Below are 23,789 nucleotides of genomic sequence, written 5' to 3'. Positions count from 1 at the left end.
TAAATAAAGACCTCCACCAAAAGCACAAGGGCTGTTCAAATTTTCACTCCTTGGGGTGTTAGGGCCACCCTCCCCTTTGGCAATTGCTACTTTGAGAAACAATCTATGAGGAGAAACTGACATTGTTTTCCCTGCTTCACCCTTGCTGGCTTTTCCATTCATTTTCCTGCCGTGATCGATCATACCTTCAACCTTTTCATTTGTTTTGTCAGTGCTGGTGTTGGACGCACAGGCACCTATATTGGAATTGATGCCATGTTAGAAGGCCTGGAGGCAGAGAGCAAGGTGGATGTCTATGGCTATGTCGTCAAGCTAAGGCGACAGAGGTGCCTGATGGTTCAGGTGGAGGTATGTTCCAGGCCACAGTCACTATCCTCACTTATGCCTTTTGGCTTAAATCTTTTTGTGGTGGGAGTAGAGATCTTAAAGGAAATCCAAATTCTTCTCAACCTTGAACAGTGGGTGAAAATTGTTTTCTTTTAATTTCCTGAAAAATAAAGCACCAATTGCAGTTAGAAGCATTTTGCATTAGTGGCTGAGAGTACTGTGGAAGGAGGATGACTATAAAATGTATTTAAAAAAAATAATGAGGGGCTTCCCTGGTGGCTCAGTGGTTGAGAGTCTGCCTGCCGATGCAGGGGACACGGGTTCGTGCCCCGGTCCGGGAAGATCCCACATGCCGCAGAGCGGCTGGGCCCGTGAGCCATGGCCACTGAGCCTGCGCATCCAGAGCCTGTGCTCTGCAATGGGAGAGGCCACAACAGTGAGAGGCCCACGTATCGCAAAAAAATAAAAAATAAAAAAATAATAATAATGAAATAGCACTTACACATATCAGATTGGGAAAAATTTTAAAATACCAAAACCCAGTTTGGCAGCATCTCATAAAATTAAAACTGGGGAGACAAGAATAGGATGGTACAGTGGTTAAGAGCCTGGTTTTGGGAACTAGATGTCGTAGTTTCAAAACGTGCTTGTTATTCTTAATACTGTGCACCATTTTACCAGTGTTTAATGTCCCTGTGCCTCAGTTAAGTCATATGTAAAATGGAGATAATGATAGTATTTACCTTACAGAGTTAAGACACAAAGGGTAACCCAAGTAAGCACTTAGACAAGCCCCTGGAAGATGCATGTAGTCAGTAATTGTAAACAATGGTTATTATCAAAATTGTCTGCATTTGACCCAGCAATTCTACATGTATGTATATAACCGAGAGAAGCATTTGCAAATGTGTGCAACTAGAAACATGTTCAAGAATGTTCATTGTGTTCAGCATTGTTAGAATAACAAAAACATGGAAAACCTTAAATATATATCAATATGGGAATGAGCAAACAGAATGTGGACATATGGACCCTTTGTAAACACATGCTCTGCTGCGATTGACAGGATAATCTAGGTCTGTAGCTCTCTGTGTAGGTAGATGCTCAGATGAAAACAATGAGTGAATATAGTCACCAGATGAAACGTATACAATTCAATTTATGTCATTGTTAAGAAAGGAGACAAAAATGTACAATGTCATAAACACATAGATATTAGTGTAGAAGTATAAAAACAGATTGTACACGAGAAAAAAAAAAGAAATTATTTCCTGTGGAAAAACACAATAGAGTGGAAGGATGCTACAGCCAAACTCAGGGGACTAGAGGTGGTGTTAAAGAGGCTTGAATTTTATCAGAAATATGTCATTTATTTAAAAATGGTGGATTCAAATATGATAAAAGGTTAGGGTTGTTAAATATGGGTTTGGCCTATTTTGCTTTATAGAATAATTTTCTCTATTAAAAGCTTCTAGGAAACTCTTTTAAAAAATATGTTCTATGGAATATCAACCTGCTTTTTTCTTTCTCAGATATAGTGTGAAACTTATTATAGTTTTATATATTAGTAATTTAACTTACTGACTCAATACTAGTCACAGAAGGAAGTAACAGATAATGTTTTATAACTGTTAGGAATGAGATATAAGTTATGCCCTACCTTGTAGATGCCTCATCTATTTACCAAGCTATTTTTTTTTTCTGGAAAAAAAAATCTGAGATGGAATTTGCTTATATCCCATAGAACCATGAGAGCTAACTTCCAGATTATTTAAATGTTACAGATATCAGTTTTCTTCTCCATACATTGTCTCCATATGAGCAAAATTATGGGAATGTAGGATTTATTTAAATGTGATTGATAGGACTTTAAGTTATCAATTAATTATCTATATTCTTCCCTGAAATTGTAGGCACAGTACATCTTGATCCATCAGGCCTTGGTGGAATACAATCAGTTTGGGGAAACAGAAGTGAGTTTGTCTGAGTTACATCCATATCTGTCTAACATGAAGAAAAGAGATCCACCCAGTGAGCCTTCCCCACTGGAGGCTGAATTCCAGGTAACAATAGTGAGAACAAGAGCACCATTACAGATAACTTGAACCTCTGTCTCTTTTCCAGTGCTGTCCTATGTACTTGACATAGTTCTTGTATTTGGGCTTTGCCATAAAATGGAGCACAGATGAGAGAACAAAGACATGCAGAGTGTAAGAGAAATGCCTGAAAGCACACAGCTATTCCGTAGGAAACTTGTTTAAACCAAGAAATCTGATTCTACAGCCAACATTTTAACCATTTTTCATTAAGCTGGTATCAAATAAAGTGTCAGAATAATAGCATATGGCCACAAAATTGGCCCGCCAAAGGCAATGTAGCATCTCACCTTTAAAAACTACATCTGGTTTTGGTTTGTAAAGGAAATAGTTAGAGGAGTTTATGACTACTTAGGAACATGAACTGGCTGGAGCTGGTAGACAGAAACTAAAGGATAAATATGTGTGTTCTAACCTATTTATCAGGCAGTTACTCTGAAAACTAACCTAGGATGTAGCTCACTGTGATTTCAGAGAGTTGGCATAGCTATCTCCAAATCGCTCAGTTGTCAAAAAAATGTTTTGTAACTTTTCTCTTTCACCTATGATTTTCAGTTTATTGAATCTTTCCGTAAACTACCAAACTGGTCAATTCAGAGAGTTTCACAGCAAGACCAGGAATGTGCTTTTAATCAGATGCAGAATCGTTTAATGTTTTGGATCAGAGTGGGGCTGGGGTGGGAGTGGGGCTTGAGATAATCACCGTGATGGAACAGCTAGTAGGCTACCGGCATGGTCTTTGATAGAGGGGTGTTTTCTTATTCTTGCCCTTTTAGCTGATAAATTGACCACCTTTGATACACTAACCCCACTATACTGCATATAGACAGACACTGTTTAAAACACTTATACATTTAATTTAAACATTCATATGTAAAGTCACTTAAAAAAAAAGGGTAAATTCTTTGGCTGAACAAATATGATTGAGTCTGTGCTCTGTACTGAGTACAATTCTAGGCACAAGAATCAAAGTGATTTGTATGTGGACATGGGGAGTGGGTGTGATCCAGACAGGTAGTGACCACAGCTCTCATAGAAACAGTGAAATTATTCCATCTAAGCAGAAAGGGAGACAGAAAATGAGGGTAGAGATGGAGGTTGGTTGGTAGATTAGTGACGGGAAGTTGAGGCAGTTCTTGTCTAATTGCCTTATTTTTCTCAAGAGAATACGAAGTAAGATCATTGGTTGGGAGTTTAGGGGGACAGAAGTGAGTAGGGCAAAGAAGGGCTTATGCTTGAGAAAGAGAAAAGCATATGAAATAGTTCTATCAAAGTAGGAAAGCAATCTCCCAGGCAAAGGTGGTAGGGGTGCCAGAATTATCGGATCATTTGAAATTTATGGTCATGAAATTAAAGAGAACCAGTCGGTTTTTTGTTTTGTTTTGTTTTTGTTTCCTACAGTAACATTGGGGTTAGAGCTGTGTATAGTTGGGTTAAACCCATCTAGAATTTTTTAAAGTGAATAATTGAAAGTTGGGAGGCAAAGACACTAAGGGTGTTTGCAAATGAATGATACAGTGTGGGTAATAAAGAGCATATTGGCCACAGAAAGACATGAGGGAAAAAAAGAAAGGAGTAAAAACAATATGATAAAGGTTTTGATAGGATTGCAGATTGCTGGATTGGAGGTACTAAAATAAATGACTGGGAAGAATAGAGGTAATTTTCCATAGGAAGGATGGTTGAAGTCATAACTTTTAAAGTGATGCAATCTTTGGAATGAAACCTACCTACAAAAGTGGAGTGGGGAATGTGGATGGCTGAAGAGAGGAGGAAAATTATAGGAGGTGAAGAGGTTAAGAAATGAAGAGGCTGGAGTGGATTTGAAACAAGGTTCCATATTTAGTTTGAAAGAAGGCACCATAGTTTTCGAAACATTTATATATAATACATATTCACACATACCTATATATACACAAACATATATGTGTATAATGTGTGTGTATAATCTTCCTGAACTTTGTATGATGAGCTCTCTCAGTTTAGGTTATTCATCCACTTGACAAATATTTATTTAAGTTATTTATTGAGAAGAAAAGGCTGCAGGCAGGGAGATCTTCCGGTAGAGATTGACCTGTAAACAGATATCTAAAGGGCAAGTAGAGGTTAGCAGAGTGAGAAAAAGGGACAAGGAGAGTCCAGGTAGAAAACACACCTGAGAATTTGCTAAGAGTTAAAGGACAGCTTAGCCCCTTCCAAGACTGGGGGAAGTAGGCTTGGCTGCAGTGCAGGGGGTCCCAGCAGGAGGTGAGGCTGCAGAAACAGTCAAGGGCATCTCCTGACAGGCTTTCTGTGCTGTACACATGCTGAATCCTTCCTAACAAAGATGGGAAGCTGCCAAAAACCTGAGGGGGGACCCGCTCTGTTTTGTGTTTTAGAAGGATTAGAGCAAGTGAGATTGAAGATAATGAGGCCAGTGAAAAAACTGCTGATGTTTTCAAGTAAGAAGTGAAAGCAGATTGGACTAAGTAGGAAGAGAGAAAAGCGGAAGGATTTGAGAGCTCCACCCGGAGAAATGATAGGTCTTGCCGACTGATTGATTAGCTATCGAGAGGGAGAGGGAAAGAGTCTGGAGGGCTTAAAGAAATGAGGTATTGATTATTTGAAACGTGAGCCTAGTCTTCGGCAAATGCTTCATCTAGAGAATTTACTTTGGATCATTTAAAATAATTTACCATTGCTTTTGCAATATGGAGAATAATCAACATCTATGCGTTGCTTTCAACTTATACAAGAATAAACCATACTATTTTGCTATCCAGCACCTCTTAACCGGGAAACATATTCTGTTATATAATTGTATATGTTCAAATTCGCCACGTCAAAGTACTTAATACCTGAGCAATTATAAAGAAAAATTCAGAGGCAAACTTAAAAATTGTGCCCTTAGGGAACGTATGCACATTTCACAAAACCTGGTGAAATTCTTTTCTTAGGGAGCATCTTACGCTACAATAATAAACTAAGCCAATACATAAATTTTTAAAGGAGTTTCCTTTCTGTTTTTTCTTTTTTTTTTTCCCTCAGAGACTTCCTTCATATAGGAGCTGGAGGACACAGCACATTGGGAATCAAGAAGAAAATAGGAGTAAAAACAGGAATTCTAACGTCATTCCATGTATGCAGCTTATTTTATTTTTTGTATCAGACAAAGTGAAGCTCTCTTTTGAATTTGTTTAATGTGAGACACACACACAAACCATTTGGAAGCAAGTTTTCAACATTTGCTTGACAGTAGAGAATAGTTATAGGCTATTTGAATTTTAGTTGTAGCAAATACATTGAACCCCAAACATTTACAATGGACTTCGGAGGACAGACAATATTCCATGTTTTCTTTGTACCAATTAGTTCAGAAATGGGTTTTCAGAAAGACGTAACCTCTGAAGCTGGGGGAAAAAAGCCAAGTCCTCTTTACCAGTTTTCTCTCATCTTCAGTTTATTGCAGTTATTTACTCCAGGGTAATAGCCAAATAGCAAAATTACATCCTTTTGTTCCCTTTACGTTTTCTGTTTATCCCTTCCTTACACCAAGGAGGTTAGAAGTAGATGGGAAATATATTGTAAATCATCAAATTTAACAGATCAAAATAAGCATCATTTTCAAGACTTGAATTTTGCTACTTAAGTATATTGATAGGACCACACCTGGTACAACTATAATTTTATTCAGTTGCCTACACTAAAACTAGCACGGAGAAAATATAACCCAAGGTAATAAGCTGGACAACCAAATAAATCAGATCAATGCATGGCTGACCTAGTTAATTACTGAAGAGGTCCTTATGAATATAGTTTAAAATATGGAATTGATGGTGCTGTAGCTAATCAGATCATTTGATCAGGTTATTATAAATGAAAGAAATTGAGAAACAGTGAGAAATTATGGACTAAATACTTTTCTTGTTGAAAAAATTATCTGAGATACCCATTGAATTAAGATTGTTAATTGAATGTTAATATGATATAATTGAGAAATCAGGTTTTTACTTAAGCTATGTATTTTATTAACATATATGTATTTTTAAAACTTTTATCCATCAGCATGATGATATTCCATGGAAAACTAAAGTATATATATCAAAGATTGCATAATCGTATGGAACATTATGACATAGAGTTATGGTCTATATTTTTTCCTGGAACTTTCTTGGAATCTTCTATTAGACTTTTAAAAAATAATTTGTTAATCAATAAAAATGGAGCAGGATCTCATTCCTTGTAGATCAATACATGTACATCATGTAATCTGTCACTTCTAAGTGACTTTCTAATTTCCACATGATGATCAAGCAGAGATTAAGGGCCTTTAAAGGAAGACTGACTGCTACTTTGTTTTGCATAGATGACTTTAACAGAGTGACACTTAAACATGAACTGGAGATGAGCAAGGAGAGTGAGCACGACTCAGATGAGTCCTCCGACGATGACAGTGACTCGGAAGAGATGGGCAAATACATCAATGCCTCCTTTGTAATGGTAGGTCCTTATGCTTCCAAAACCCAAGGTCCGACTCTAAAAACTATATGTATGTTATTATGGCCATGGATTAAGTGATTCTATAAAAGAATGATGAGCTTGACCATAACTATGTATTGATTGACATGAGAGTTTCCACTTTTAATGCTATATCTTAACTTATTGCAACACTCAGATGTTAAAACCTAATGAGTCAATACAGAACAAAACAATGCTATTAGTTACAGTTTATGACAAACATGACTATAATATAATTTGAAAAATAATGACATTTCAGCAAAAGCAAGTATTTGAAAATGTTTATACTTACTCATATACCCAAATTGTAAGCAAACCTAAATTTGCATATTTTTATAGTTAAAGGCTTTTCATTCCGATTTTCTGAATATTTAAATGAGTCTGTGTCACATACCTTTATTTTGGATACACTGAGAATTCAAACAAGGAACTTTTAGTAATTCAGTAAATACTTTTTGCATGTACACTAAGTTGAATTTATTTCTTTTCCCAGTTTTCTTAAAATATTGATATGTATTCATAGAATATTAATTATAAGATAGCAGAATATATAAACATAAATTAGAGACATGATGAAGATAACTTGAAATGCTTATGCTTTTTTTTCTTTTTACCATCACATTAAGCCTTCCAGTAGAAAAACTGGTATTTTGGGAAGGAAAAATTGTTAGTTTCCTAAAATAATATCTTCTAAACTTGATTTCACACTGTTAGTCAGGTATTATCATTAACTAAGTAAATATCTTATACATACATATCACATTGTTTTTTGGACCTAAGAATCTTTTTTTTCTCACTTTTTAAAAATTAAAGTATAGTTGCTTTACCATGTCATGTTAATTTCTGCTGTACAGCAAAGTGATTCAGATATATATATAATCTTTTTTTATATGCTTTTCCACTATGGTTTATCACAGGATTGGACCTAAGCATCTTAATATTAGGTAACAGCATTGATATCAAATTAAGTGACTGTACTTTCAAATGGTTACTTTAAACACGCACTGTTCGCTCTCCAGCACTAGTAACTAAGTCTCACCTTTATTTTTTTTAAAGAGTTATTGGAAACCTGAAGTGATGATTGCAGCTCAGGGACCACTGAAAGAGACCATTGGTGACTTTTGGCAAATGATATTCCAAAGAAAAGTCAAGGTGATTGTTATGCTGACAGAGCTAAAGAATGGAGACCAGGTTTGTACTTTTAAGAAGATTTTAAGTCTTTCTGTCCTAAAATCTGATTTTTCATTCTTGGATTACTTACTTGATTGCTATACCTGAGTCCTTTTGATCCCTCTGTCACACAATTCCATTTGTTCATTCTCCCCGTTTTCCATCCAAGCGCTGGCCTCCAAAGTTTTGCATTCGGGTTCTGACCCTCTCTTCTGTTTGCCCCTCACCAGCCCTGCCTACTGTTCACAGATCATATAAGGCACAGCAATCCCAGTGCCACCCTCTGCTAAAAACAACAAACAGTCACATTTTCCTTTTTTTTTTTATCAGGATAGAAACCAAACTCCTCAGTCTGATATTTATGACCCTCAATAATCGAGCCCTATGTATCTTTCCATTTTCCTCATATGTTTATGTTTTCCATACTTTCCACCTTGGGCAAGTAGATTTACTGACTGAATCTTCACACATCATTTATGCTCTCATCATTGACTTGATTTTCTGACATTCCATGTATCTAAACGTGCCTTCTCTTCCCATTTTGCTCCCATTCTTCCAGAACGATAAAACTCTGGAAGATGTTTCTAAATCCTGTCTTCTTTATATCCATGTAATATTTATTGTCATACAATTCTATAGTTGGAGATGAACCTGAGATCTAATTTGATCTTCTGCCTAATGCCTGTTACATGTATTTGAGCCTTTCCAAATACCTCAAGTTATCAGAATTTACCTGGCAGTACATCTTAGTTTTAGCACCTAGCACATTATCTGACATATGTTAAAGCTTATTTAATAAATATTCTCATAAGTACGCATTACACTATATGCCTTCTTCTTCTCTCTCTCTTTTCCCTATGTACCCTTGTACATAGAAAATTGTTTTTTTTTTATCTTTCTGTTTTTTCTTTTTTAAAAAAGAAATCTATGTTCAGATTTTCAATGTGGAATTCTAGCAATCTTTTCCTTCATCTAAATTGGGAATGTCAGGAAATGGAACGGGAGTGTGGGCAGGAATACCTATCATGGTCAGCAACTGTGGGACTGTAGTTGGTGGGAAACCATTTGAGGAAGGAGGAAATACCTTTGTGATCCACCTGTTCTTCAATCTGACCCTTTCCTTGGATATTCAATCAACTGATATAGACAAGATAGAGACAAAGCTCCAAGAGGTGTAACCTCCTTACCCAAGGACCTCTGGAGGAACAGAGAGACTTAAGTTGTTGCAGGGGTCATGAACAACGTCAGGTCAATCCATCCATTTTGAAAAGGTGATGGTGAGGGCATGGAAGGAAGGGAAAAACAAATCTGAGATCTACACCAGGGATGGCAGAGCCGTTCCTGTGGTGTCCTGGCCACCTCGGCTATCCCTAGGTTCCCTTGATTTGCACAAGACAACACCATGTATTTGTTGAATGGATGTCCAACATACTTCAAATAGATTTTAGATCTTTATGATTAAGATTCAATTTTAGAGCACAAGTTGTAATTTCAAATTTAATAGAACAGAGGGAAGAAAAGAGAAAAAGGACAGGGATAGAGCAAAGACAGAGAGAGGTACTCTGAGTGCATTTAAAAACAAACAGAACCCTTGGGTAGATGATGTTGAATCATGTTCTTTCTTCTCTAGGAAGCCTGTTCTCAGTACTGGGAGGAAGGAAAGCAAACATATGGAGACGTAGAAGTTCATATGAAGGACACCAATAAATCTTCAGCCTATACCATCCGTGCATTTGAACTGAGACATTCCAAGGTATACAAACAATTTCAGGAGTATGTATCTTTGGGGTAATTGATCTGGTTGAAAAACTAATATAAACCATTCTATGAACACAAAGCAACTCTCTCTATAATGTTCTCAGAATAAAAATGTTAAATGATTTAAATGAAAGTAACTGTGAGGAAAACATGACTATCAACTTATCAGATGGGCTGAGCTTCACTCGAGTTTATGTTCCCTTCCCTTCTGGTTTTAGAGGAAAGATCCACGAACTGTGTTCCAGTACCAATTCAATAACTGGAATGGGGAAGAGCTGCCCGTGGAGCCCAAAGAATTAATCTTAATGATTCAGAATCTCAAACAGAAACTTCCCAAGAAGAATTCCACTGAAGGGAATAAGTTTCACAGGAATGTGCCTCTCCTCATTCACTGCAGGTGGGTGGGATTTGATGGGATGTGCTCTAAAAATCAGCATCCTTCTTGACCTCTTGGTTTGCACCTTCTGTTAAATTCTATTTCTCCTAACAGATAAAAATGCATGACTGCAGTGGAAGCCTCTTAGGGAGTCGGGCACTCTCTCCCATGTGCTCCCACAGCATAACTATTATAGAAATACAGTAGAAATAATTATATTTTAGTGCAATGTTGTTAGGCTGTGAACCTGAAATGTCACATGTCCTGAATGAATGGAAGGATGCAAGGACAGACGGATGGATGGATGTTGCATTTTATTTCTGCCTAAGTGCATTGAGCCACGCTATTAGGCGTCAGTAAAATCCAGAAGACTGAATGCTTTGCCTCCAATAAACATATCTTAAGCTATTTATTAAACTGAAATCTCAATGTTTAGCAGCTTCGATTTGAAACCCATCACCTGACTCTCTAAATGGACCCAAAGGCAAAGATTTTAATAATATCCATAATAATACTTGATTTGATTAACTTCTGTTATGCAGACCCTTACTTTCATCTGTGATAGATATCCACCTTAAATAAGAGATATTGAAAGAAGGGTGTGTGATATAAAATGTTTGCATAAAAAATGGTAAAGTAAATTAGAAATGAAAAATAGTAAAGTAAAATGAGAAATGTAAATCTAGCAAAGGGCTTTTAGAATTTTTGAGAACCTTCATTATTATTATTAGAATTGTATATGCTATAATCAGGACCTTAGACAGATATTACTTTTTGGCATTTATTTGAGTGTTCAAAGGTAAAACTTATATGGAAAGAAAAATAAGACGGGAAGTTTAGGCTTTAAAACTGTATGTGTTTCTTAGGGAATGGCTGAATACCTACTATATGTTCCTTATTATGTACAAGAAATAAAGTTCTGCTATTAACATATTCTTTAAATTGAATTTTTATTATAATCTAACATACCTCTCACAGTTTGGTAAGTAATCTGGTTGCCCTCTTTTTAATAAATAACTTCACTAGGTATCATTTTTCTATTGGTGCAGAAGTGTTAACATTTGTAAAAAGCACTGGAGAGGCAGAAGAGAGGAGAAAAAGCATGTGGTTTAGTAATTTACAAAATACCAGGTCCAGTATTTCTGGTTTCATCAGTTTCTAGCCATGACTTTATCTTCCCTAAATCTCAGTATCCTCATCTGTCTGGCGGATATTATGATATTTGTCTTAACAACTTCAGATGTAAATTAAAGTGCATTATAATTGGTAAAGTACTAATAGAAGAAAGTATATTTTTAAAGCTTACGACAAATATTTTTTTAAACTAAATGACTATTATATTCCCAAATTGAAAAAGTTTGCATAAAACATGCACTTAGCAGAAAAGCTTTGCTCTTAAGATATTGGAATAAAATAATTACAGTAAACATGAAGTGGAAGCATGTATTCTTGTCTCTCTCTTTCAATTTTTATTCCAATGTCACTTTCTCCATATAATGTAGAATTTTTAAAAATCTATTTCTTTCTTTTTTAGAGATGGATCTCAGCAAACAGGAATATTTTGTGCTTTGTTAAATCTCTTGGAAAGTGCAGAAACAGAAGAAGTGATAGATGTTTTTCAAGCAGTAAAATCTCTACGCAAAGCTAGGCCGGGAATGGTTCCCACATTTGTAAGTATACCTCATCGTTGTTTTTTTTTTTTTTTTTTTTTGCTGTACGCGGGCCTCTCACTGTTGTGGTCTCTCCCGTTGCGGAGCACAGGCTCCGGACGCACAGTCTCAGCGGCCATGGCTCACGGGCCCAGCCGCTCCGCGGCATGTGGGATCTTCCCAGACCGGGGCGCGAACCCGTGTCGCCTGCATCGGCAGGCGGACTCTCAACCACTGCGCCACCAGGGAAGCCCTGTCATCATTGCTTTTAACATGTTTTGCATTTTTATTTTGACGATTTCTTCTCTCTCCTTCCCTTCCCTCCCCTCCCCCTCTTCTGATCCTCTCCTTTCCATTACTTCTTTTCTGTTTACTTTTCTAGTCTTCTCTTTTAAATTCCATTTTACATGATAATTCACATTGAATTATTATTAGTATAAATAAGAGACCTAATTGGAGTTTGCCAACACTTTGCGGTGGTGGTTCTTGAAGAACATGCTTTTAAAAGCTCATGGATTCCCTCAGTTCCCCCACCTTTAATCCTGTATCCATTTGTGTTGCTGTGTAGCAAACCACCCCAAAATTTAGAAACTGAAAAAAAAAAACGTTTATTATAATTCAATAATATGTTTGATCAGCTGAAGATTTCTGCTGATCACATTAGGCTGAGCCAGCCTGGACCAGGCTCACGGATATGTGTGCTGCCACTGATGTGTCCACTGCGATTTGACTTTGTCCAAAAGGACCTTGACTGCCAGCCGGCTGGCATTTAGCTGTGGCAATAGGGATGAGTGGATCCCCTGTCTCTCCTCATCCAGAAGCCTAGCCCGACACATTCCCATAAAGGCAGCAGGGTTCCTAGGGGCAGAGTGAGACCCCTTGGATCCCAGGCTTGGGACTGGAACATGCCTTCCTCTGTATTTTATTATCTGAACAAGTCACAAGGCCAGCTCAGGTGTAGGGCATGGAGTCATAGACCCAACCTTTGTCCAAAGGGCCTGCAAAGTCACCTTGCAAAGAGGTGTGGATACAGAGAGGATAATGAGTGAGCATTGTCATAATCAATCTAAGCTGTGTCCTCTGTAAGTGGTAGTGACCACAGATGATGGTCTGGGAATTAGTAACAAAGTAAACTTAACTACTCACTCAAATATAGGCAGCTTTTACTTATGTATGACCTTGAGCTTACATGTATTGATGTTAAAAGTATATTGAGTGCCTGCTACGTGTTTTGCCATTAAGAGACTCATTGTTTAGTGTGAGGAAGAGGCAGACATTTATTAAACAATGTAGTAAGTGAAATGACAGAGAAACTATCAGAAGAATATGAATGAGGGCACTGAATTTAACCCAAGGGGATCAGATTGGCTTCCTGAAGCAGGTGACTCCTGATCTGATGCTAAATGATATGTAGGCATGAACCAAGAGGGTGGGCACCAAATATGGCTTCCTTTGCAAAAGCTTAGGAATGAGACACCCCACACAGCCTGCAAGGGGGCCGAACACCAGTCTGGTGTGGCTACAAGGCAAATTCTGAAGATTGCCCTGCAGTCAGTCCTTTAGAACTGTAAGGAGGGTGAACCATTTAAAATGTTCTTTTTTATGAAAACACATGAGAATTGTTTTCTGATACCCAGGTCTTCCCCAAGTAAATGATTAAGTCTTGCTAATTTTCATCTGATGTAAAAATAATGACATAAACCTCTTTTATGTAATTCCTTCCTTCTTCCCTTTATTAGGAGCAATATCAATTCCTGTATGACGTCATTGCTAGCATCTGCCCTGCCCAGAATGGGCAGGTGAAGAAAAACAACCAACAAGAAGATAAAATTGAATTTGATAATGAAGTGGACAAAGCGAAGCAGGATGCTAACTGTGTGAGTCCACCTGGTGCCCTGGATAAGACTCCTGAAGGAAATAAAGAGGATGAAAGTTCTAAACCCACAAGTGGCCCTGAGGGGCCAGAACATTCTGCCAATGGTCCAGCGAGTCCAGTTTTAACTCAAAGTGCATAGGAAAAGGCAAACATGGGGCAACCCAAAACCTCACATTAAATGTTATTTCTATTTTTCTAGAACTAGAAAGGCAAAATAGATATACAATGGATTAATGAAGGGCATGGACAAATATTTGTGGGAAGTTTCTATTTTACAACTGTAGAAAAATATTTAAGACAGTTTAGCTGAAGCATTTTGTACAGTCTTATACTTATTTTAAATTTTATCCATCATTCAGCAGAAAACAACTTCTTTGTAGTCTGTGTGCGTGTGTGTGCATGTGCGTGTGTGTGAGAGGCAGACAGGCAGACAGAAGCAAAGAGGCAGAGAAAGAGAGAGAGAAAGAGGATGATTTCAAGTAAATCTAAATGCTCTTGAGAAACTTTGCTTTTCTGGTTTTGTTTTTTTTTTTAAGAAACATAACATTTTATACGGAAAATATTAACTTTGCTCAAAGGTTGTATTTTTTTAAATCATAAATTGTGTGTGAGCTCTGTGTAAGAATAACATGTACATTTCTAGAATGACCTCAAGATGGCCTCCTTGTTCTACTGAAATATATCTTATAATTTACTATGTTACTTCTAGAAATAGACATAAAATAGTAGGTGTGTATAGTTACTATAAGAAAGTTAACTAAATTAACATTTGGAAATCTTATATTCCATATGCTAGCATTTAGTACAATATCTCAAGCTTATTTAATCTAATTTAAAATTTCAGGAAAACCTATCTTGTTATCTTCATATGGTGTTTACGATTTTGCAACATGGATTGTTCTCTGTATAATATGTGAAATTCATTGCTTGATACTTTTGACCCCAAATTATACGTTTGTTACAGTTGAACTTAAATAAACATCTTTAAACAAGCAATTTGCATTCAATCCTTAGGACAAAAATGGAGTCATGCAAATGTAGTTGTTCTAAATATTTACATACAAAGCCCAACATAGCTATTTTTATGGAATAAGACATTGATATGAGATATATAATATTGCATATGAATATTTTTCATGGTAAAATTTGTCCTTGCCTTTCACTGAAGTGCATTTACTTTGAATTTCTCAAATGTTTATACTGCTTTTATCAGGAATTGATAACAACAACAATGAAATTCAATCATTATCTTTTCTTGTACATAAGTGTTCACATGTTCATATATGAATTATGTAAGAAGATATTGAAATATAGACTTATGCAATTAACATTTGTAGAATAACTCGATAGGTTTTATTTTTTAAAGATATATAGTCTAATAATTGCTGGGATCTAGAAAAAGTTCAAGAAAAGGTAATAAACAAAACTTTTATTGAATTTGCATCAATTTATTACATTAGTCACACACTGCCTCTAAGCTGGCTTGGTTCTCTATATCTTCACTCTCCTGATTGAGCTTAAATATCTCAACAATACATCATCAATTGTTTCCCATTCAACTCACATTCGTCTTGTGTTCATCCTTCTAATTCTTTTATTATACACACAAAATTAGCAATAAGTCTTTACATTATTATATAGTACCTTGCCATTAACATATTAAAAGAAGTGAATTTTAGAATGAAGCAATAGTTTCTAACTTACATTGTTTACTTATATCTCTTTACTTACTAATGAAAAAAAGGGGGATTAGGATTCATGAGCTACGAGCTCCAGAAAGAAAGAAAACTTGCTTTCATTTCTCTCATTACTCGTTCAAACAACGTGCATCAGTTTCTCCAACGGAAACTTGATCAGTCGCCATTTACTAGACAATGTAGTTAAAATTTAGAGTTCTCAAATTCAGTAGGCTAGCGTCATATATGTCTATTTTTTCTGTGAACTGCTTCAAAATGCAAACAGCAAAAGTTCTAAAGTTTAAAAGAAATTTATTTAAATATAGTGGATTTACAATGTTGTGTTAGTTTCAGGTGTGTACAGCAAATATATCTATATATATATATATCTATCTATATATATCTTTTTCAGATTCTTTTCCCTTATAGGTTATTACAAGATATTGAGTATAGTTCCCTGTGCTATACAGTAGGTCCTTGTTTATCTATTTTATATAGAGTAGTGTGTATATGTTAATCCCAAACTCCTAATTTATCCCTCTCCCCACCTTTAAAAGTTCTAAATTTTAAATAATCTACAAGTAAAGTTTTTATTTAGAGGTTTCAGCTGCAAATGACATCTTCAATTGTGGATGTTGTGTGTTTTAAATGTTTGTTTGCCACTGGAGTTTATCCTTTTGAGAAGACACAAAATAAATACTTAGATAATAGAGCAATGGTAATTTCTATCAGTTTAACAGGAGCAAGCTAGAAACATTTTTTTCTTCTGTACGTGAGAAGTTGTAATAAAGGAAGTGCTGGAGGCCAGTCAGAAGGTCCATTACTCTGTGAGAATATGTATCACTCAGAAGTTGGAGTCCATTGCGTTAGAAAGTGGAATCATATGTCTATGATTTTTATCTTAAAAAATAGAATAATATGTGAATTATAGACCCATGTCTATGACTACAGTTTACATTCCTAGGGAATCTGTCATGTTATATAAAAAATTCAATTTATAAAGCTTGGCACTGCCATTAGCAATGCCAAGACCTAGTCAGAAAAATTAAGCAAAAAGTTCCAACTTAATAAAGGCTGGTCCATTTTAGGGATAAGGCTTGGATTCCATTATATATTTATTAGAAAGAGACTGTGTTATGTTTCTTTTAGAGTTTGTTTATCTTATTTCTGGTACCAGAATTTATTGGTAGTAAAAGATATAAATACTCAGTATTCTCAAAATTCAGCTCCCAAGACATTAATATTTTACATATGACAAATGAATATTTGAAGAAAAAAATATACATTTTAATATCTCTCTGCAATGGTAAAACTGTATGAAGTGATTAGCAAAATGTCTTTGCAATGATAACTTTTAAAATGTAAGCTTTTAGCTTTTACTCAGAACTCTAATACTTATACAGTGATATTTCCATATCTATTTTTGCTCTTTTCCTGCTAAAACACTGAATATGAAGTTTATTAGTTCTTATAACTAACTAGGACTGATCTTAATTTTTAATTTACACTGGAGATTTGTTATAAAATGTTCTCATAGCACTATATTAAGTTTAAATAAGTGAGTGGTAATTGCCCTGGCTAATTGCAACATGTTTCTTGTTATGAAGGCCTTCGAAATGCACAACTTAAAAGAATATCTGTTCAAATGAATAGAAAAGGCTGTGCTTTCGTCCTCTTATACAGATTTTACAGTTGGAAGGATCTGAAGTTTCTTCAAAGAGACAAGTTCAAAATTGGGATTTTTTCATTTCCTATTTCGGGTGAAAAGATTTATTCTGCTAAAGGTCCATTTTCTGTAATCGTTCTTTTGTAAACCTCTTTACATTTTCTCGGATCAATACTAACCCAATCAAAGGGTATACAACCTGTATCATTTCTTTCTTTTCTTTTTTTTTTCTTTAATGAATTTATTTATTTATGTTTGGCTGCCTTGGGTCTTCGTTGTTGTGCGGTGGCTTTCTCTAGTTGCGGCGAGCGGGGGCTACTCTTTGTTGCAGTGCGCGGGCTTCTCACTGCGGTGGCTTCTTTTGTTGTAGCGCACGGGCTCTAGGCATGTGGGCTTCGGGAGTTGTGGCTTGCGGGCTCTAGAGCGCAGGCTCAGTAGTTGTGGCGCACGGGCTTAGTTGCTCCGCGGCATGTGGGATCTTCCTGGACCGGGGCTCAAACCCATGTCAGCAGATTCTTAACCACTTGAGCCACCAGGGAAGTCCCTGTATCATTTCTTAATAAATAAAAATACTATTACTATAATAACTAACATCTATTGAGGCATAATTCATGCCAGGCATTTTATTTATTTTATCTGCATTTGTTTCTCAAGACAAATTTTGTACTCATATCTCTATTTTATAGATGAGGAAGTGAGTCTTGGAAAAGTTTGGTGCCTGGCATCTTCCAACACATCTGGTAAGTGACAGACTCAGGATTTGCACCAGCTCTTCCTGGCACCATAGGCTGTGTTTATAACCTTCTGCTCTTCTGCCTTCCTGAGTATCAACTTTGTTCATGTGTTTTGAAAAATTAGTGGAAAAAGTAGTCTAAACTTATTTTCTGTCTTTTCTTTATCCCGTGATTAAAAACAAAAACAAAACCACGTGTAATATAGGCTCTCAACAACGCTGTATGATGTAGTAAGCTTAGCTGAACTCACAACATTGAAGTTATTTTACAAAAATAAACACACTCTTAAACATCCTTGGGGAAGGATTTTTCCCATAGTGCATATAAACGAAGATCACCTCATCACCAAAGTGAGTGTCAGGAAATAAAACCCAACAATAAATCACAAATGTCATTGTTCCATTGTCTCTCAGTTTGGTAATCAGAACATGTTCTTACTGTTTAGATCACGTTTCAGTATGTTTGTCAGAGCACCCATCTATCAGATTTTGAAACACGTTAACAGGGCACCATAAAATGCAAACCACATTTATGGAGCGTATGACTCCTTCTCTCTCTCTAGTGAGTGAGTCCAAGGGAGCTCAGTTCTTCTGATGTAGCTGTCCCCAAACTTAGGATGCCAGGGACCTGGAAGTGGACTATCTATGTAAAAGAACACAGGCATTTCTCTCTAGAAAAAGCAGGGCTTTCTTGACTCATATGCACATTTTTACCTTAGTAAAAGTGGGACCTCTGGGATATTATGTTTAATTTTCCAGGAAAGGAGAACTTGTTGGACTCGATGGTAACTCTTAGGTATAACAGGCAAATCCCACCAGTAGAGGCTGATGACCTGTCAAAGAATAAAAATATGCTCTTGAATTTTTATGCATTGTGCAATCTTACCATGGACACTCTGTGAGGTGGGGATGAAAGTTGTCAATATTTGGGATGAAAGATGGGATGGAATTGAGTTACCCACAGAACTTGTCCACCATTGGTTAACACAGGCTCGATGAAGGGGTTTCCTCAAGATGTTAGATAACTGCACACTGAGAATTTTTCCTGGTAATCCATAATTGAGATTTTTCCTTAGTTCAGACTAAATTATCCCTCATGAATTACATTGCATGACTTTTGTCATATGTTATGTTATAGAATACAAAGGGGAGAATTGAATTATTACATTTATAAGAAATTGACATGTAGTAAATCCCTTTATAAAGGGGTTTCCATTTATATTTAATAATCATTTGCTTTCATTGCATTGACAACTTAACCTAAAGACGGGGATGGAAAACAAAGAATTTGCAGAAAATTTAAAACTAAAAGTTTGGATAATTTCATCATAATTAACAGAAATAAAAGCTAAACTTGCTCATTGGCCATCTAGTATCTGCTTTGAGTTACTTTGAATTGACTTGGGGGATAAATCTCCCATCGTTTCTCCTACATTGCAGTGGGTCTTCATAGATAATAGCAAAGAACAGTTAGCTAGCTATTTAAGGTAACACTCTGTGGAACATTTTAGCAATGGTTATTTTTACATCATCTTTTAAAAACATGTGTTTTTCTCTCCCTTACACTATTCTTTTCCAGCGGACACACTCTGATTAGGTTACAAGTCTTAATAATCCATCAGATCTTTGTCCTAGGACCTAGAATCTTCATCTTGACGTTTCTCCCACACTATCTTGCAATGTCTAATAATCCTAAAGAACTCTGCATCCGTCTTGGAGGACACAAGTACACCATAAGGGATCACAGTTAGTTCAACATCCAAGGAGCACTTTTTTTCAATAGCTAGAGTCATGTGAATTGTGAGAGAAAATACATGTCAGTGATATAAATGCAGTATACTTTAGTCTGGATTTTTCAGTGTTGTGCAAGTATGTGGGTTTCCCCTCAGACAGTCTAATGTTCTCATCTGAGCTCACAGTCAGTTTTACTTTTATAAAATGACTTCTTAAACAAAACAAGTTATTTTTGTAAATAAAACAGGCTTTGGCAGTTTTCTCTTTGTTTAAAGTAGCATTAAATCATGGAAGTCAAATTTCTCTTTGATGAGAGTCAGTGGTAAATAAACTCTATTTGTTCTTGCAAGAGGTAGCAAAATATTTATTCACAATTTAAATGCAGGAAGTTAAAAAAAGTCAAAATCAGTCAAATCAATGACAAGTTTAGTCAAATTACTAAAATTCACTGTTTCTCCCTACACATTTTATAGTATGTTTTAATTCAATGTCCTGCAGTCTTTCAGAGAACATGTGAATTTGAGAAATAAAATCAACCCTACATTTATACAATGTTAAAGGAAGAGATTAATTTTATTTATCATTGCAAGATGATGCACTTTGTAGGCAATTCATTATTTAAAGTAATTCTAAATTTACATATTCACATGTGGAGATTTACATATAAGATATCTTTCTGGGAATATTATCTGAGATTTGTGTTTTATGTAGCAGCTGAAATTATTACAAGTGAAAGACATGCTTTGATATGAATTTTTACAAAAGGAAACAAAAAGAAAAGATAACTGGGTATGGTCTGGAATTTCTAGTTACCCCATGGAGAACTCTAGTCCTCCTTCCTGTCTTGATCCTTTTCTCCTTTTTGTGCACTCACTTCACATACTTGTCAGGAGCATTCCCAGTTCCTGCCACCACCTTGGTCACCAGCCCCCCTGCCCTACCGACAATTAAGTCTGCATTGGTCAGATTTCTCCTATCTCTGTTCCCACTTCCACACCTGTAACTTCTCTGCTTGGAACTAATATTATTTTTAAAAACTTACCACCCACAGCATAGGAGGGTTCCTTTTTCTCCACATCCTCTCCAGTATTTATTATTTGTAGACTTTGTGATCATGGCTATTCTGACCTGTGTGAGGTGGTATCTCATTGTAGTTCTGATTTGCATTTCTCTAATGATTAGTGATGCAAATTGGTACAGCCCCTATGGAGAGCAGTATGGATGTTTCTTAAAAAGTTAAAAATAGAGTTACCATATGATCCTGCAATCTCACTTCTGGGCATGTCCAGAGAAAACCGTAATCCGAAAAGATACATACACCCCAATGTTCATTGCAGCACTATTTACAATAGCCAAGACATGGAAGCAACAACCTAAATGTCCATTGACATAGGAATGGATAAAGAAGATGTGGTACATATATACAATGGAATATTACTCAGCCATAAAAAGAGTGAAATAATGCAATTTGCAGTAACATGGATGGATCTAGAGATTATCATACTAAGTGAAGTAAGCCAGACAGAGAAAGACAAATACATATATCACTTAAATGTGGAACCTAAAAATTGATACAAATGAACTTACATACAAAACAGAAATAGACCCATAGACATAGAAAACAAACACGGTTACCAAAGGGGAAAGGGGCAAGGGTGATAAATTAGGAGTTTGGGATTAACATATACACATTAATATATATCAGATAGATAACCAACAAGGACCTACTGTATAGCAGATGGAACTATACTCTATATTTTGTAATAACCTATAATGGAAAAGAATCTGAAAAGGAATATATATATATATATATATCTCACTGAATCACTTTGTTGTGCACCTGAAACTAACAAAACATTGTAAATCAACTATGCTTCAATTTAAAAAAAAGAAACGAAAACTTACCTATTGGCATCACTAAATATGTGTGATTCCAAACTTGATTCAGGACCACAATATGATGAGTGGATTATTTTCCTTTACCAGCCTCCTTGGTGCTCTTCCCAACTTGGACATCTCCATAGCTGCTACTTCCATCAAATGCCATTGATTCATTTACTAAAAAAAGAAACAAAAATAAAAGCCACTCACCTAAATTTCTTCTTATGCATTTAAAAATATATTTCTATCCTTACCTTACTCATTCTCCCACTCCTATCCTATCTCAGAAAGGGTTTTTCTACACTTTACCAAGCCAAACTCTTCCTCTGTGGTCTTATGCTTTTTTACAGTAAGTTTTGTTTTATAAAATTGACACATTCTTATTATATAAAAACAAGCAATACAGAAAAGCAAAAGCACCAATAAAAATAAACATCACCCCAAATCCAGTCGAAAATTGGTCAAAGGAGAATGAGAGTTCACAGAACAAGAACTACGAAAGGCCTAAACACAGGAGATGCACAGTCTCACTCGTATGAGAAAGATGCACATCAAGACAACATTGACATAACCGTTCTTAATGGGAGATACACAGGAGGTCTGGGGACCGAGGACCCTCACGATTTCACCAGCCCTACTGTGGGCAACGTGGCAACATCTACCAAATTTACAGATGCATTTCCATTTCTGCCTAGAAACCCCACATCTCCAGATTTCCTTCCAGAAATAGCTATACAGTTACAAGGTGTCACGTGTACAAATTATTGCATTTTCCTATGAAACTGGAAATTATTAGAAGCAACCCAAGTGTCCATCTATAGGCTTCTGGAATAACCTAAGGTGCTCCCTTTCAATGGAATATTATGTACTTACCTGTTGGGGCTGGTGGGGGAATGGTAACACGGGTAGGATCTTGTATGTCTTAGCATAACTGTTTGAATTTTAAACTGTGAATCTGTTACCTAGTTGAAAAACAGTTAAATTTTTAAAAGTCCCTAAAAGTACTTTCAAAGTGAACATTATTTTTTGGTGAATATTATGCTAGCCATTTCTCCATATATATAGAAATTACCAAGAGAGGGAAGGAGAAAGCGAAGGAGGGAAGGAGGGAAGGAGGCCAAAATAAATAAGGATTTTCTTTACATTAGAAAAAATGTAGAACAATTTAGAAAAACATAAAGATTTGAAAATACAAATCAAAATATAGATTTTTTATTTTTTAAACAAAGGATTATGTTTAATCCAGTTAAATTTACTGAAAAAATGGAATTTTAATGAGTTGAAAAAATTTTTAACCTATACCTAAATTATCTTTTTTTTACTGTATATATTAATTTAAATGACTTCATGTTAACTTAAGGCAAAGAAGGATCATAAAACCTTCAAAATGTTTTAACACCACTTACTGTTCTTTGTCTTCCTGCTTTTCAAAACAATGAGTTCTCATATCCACACTTCCTTCAACTTTGTCTCTCTCCACCTCTCAGTGTTTTTCCTATTTGTATTGCTAATTTCACAATATCAAGCCTGCAAGAACTGCATTAGACCTGCATCTAAATTGAGTAAGGGTCTAGAGTCCTTTTGAAGGCTTTCCTACTCCTGAATTTCTTACTTTGATTAATCTTTAACTGGCTTGATTTCATTGTCAAGTGGGTCTTATCAGATATTCTTTATGATGTTGTTTCCCTCTGACCTGATCCTTGAGACTGTCCAAAGTTAGCTGTATACTAGAAAGACAGCAAGCAGGAGGCAGAAAATTTAGGAGTCACATTTTTGATGCCAAATAATTTTATAGACTCTGCTTCACTGAATTCTGCCATTGATTGTTGCTGTGGAATGTTGGAGCCAACCGGAACCTATTTTTTCTTTTTAGCATCCAATTGTGTTTTCTTCCTGGATGATTTCACGATTCTTTCTTGAACTTTGAAATTCAAAAACTCATCCCACCTAATCATGGTGTTAATCTTTCTGTATGAAGTCTTCCTGGGACACAGTGTGTACCGTTTTCTTTTCTTTTTTTTTTTTTTAATTAAGAAATAAGTGTCATATGGCAATATGCTAGTCTCAGGTGTACAATATATATAATCTTTTTTCTTGTGATGAGAACTTTTAAGTTCTACTCTCTAAGCAACTTTCAAATACAATATAGTATTGTTAACTATAGTCTCCATGCTGTACATTACATCCCAGGACTTACTTACCTTATAGCTGGAAGTTTGTGCTTTTTGATCCCCTTCACCCACTTCACCCTTCTCACCCTCAACCACCTCTAGAAACTACCAATCTGTTCTCTGTATCTATGACTTAGGGTTTTGTTTTGTGTTGTTGTTGTTTGTTTGTTTCAGATTCC

General features: G+C 35.9%; 1 protein-coding gene across 7 annotated transcripts in view; it reads left to right on the top strand.

Moving 5' to 3' along the window:
- Positions 1–14,745, top strand: part of PTPRC (protein tyrosine phosphatase receptor type C) — a 122,528-nt gene extending 107,783 nt beyond the window's left edge. For 6 of the 7 annotated variants that reach the window (XM_029231325.1, XM_029231322.1, XM_029231321.1 and 3 more), the window contains 9 exons: positions 213–348; positions 2,241–2,390; positions 5,451–5,541; positions 6,769–6,902; positions 7,977–8,111; positions 9,721–9,843; positions 10,067–10,245; positions 11,759–11,894; positions 13,613–14,741. In XM_029231325.1, coding sequence (XP_029087158.1) covers positions 213–348; positions 2,241–2,390; positions 5,451–5,541; positions 6,769–6,902; positions 7,977–8,111; positions 9,721–9,843; positions 10,067–10,245; positions 11,759–11,894; positions 13,613–13,888 — 1,360 coding nt within the window. In that variant the 3' untranslated portion in view covers positions 13,889–14,741. Of the gene's footprint in view, positions 1–212; positions 349–2,240; positions 2,391–5,450; positions 5,542–6,768; positions 6,903–7,976; positions 8,112–9,720; positions 9,844–10,066; positions 10,246–11,758; positions 11,895–13,612 lie in introns of all 7 variants that reach the window. The other variant, XM_029231319.1, reaches the window with a different exon arrangement.
- The last annotated feature ends 9,044 nt before the right edge of the window (positions 14,746–23,789 follow it).

Source organism: Monodon monoceros, unplaced genomic scaffold (assembly GCF_005190385.1).
Source record: "Monodon monoceros isolate NGI ecotype Baffin Bay Population unplaced genomic scaffold, NGI_Narwhal_1 Super_Scaffold_18, whole genome shotgun sequence".
NCBI classification, from domain to species: Eukaryota; Metazoa; Chordata; class Mammalia; order Artiodactyla; family Monodontidae; genus Monodon; species Monodon monoceros.
This window is presented reverse-complemented; position numbering and strand designations above follow the sequence as displayed.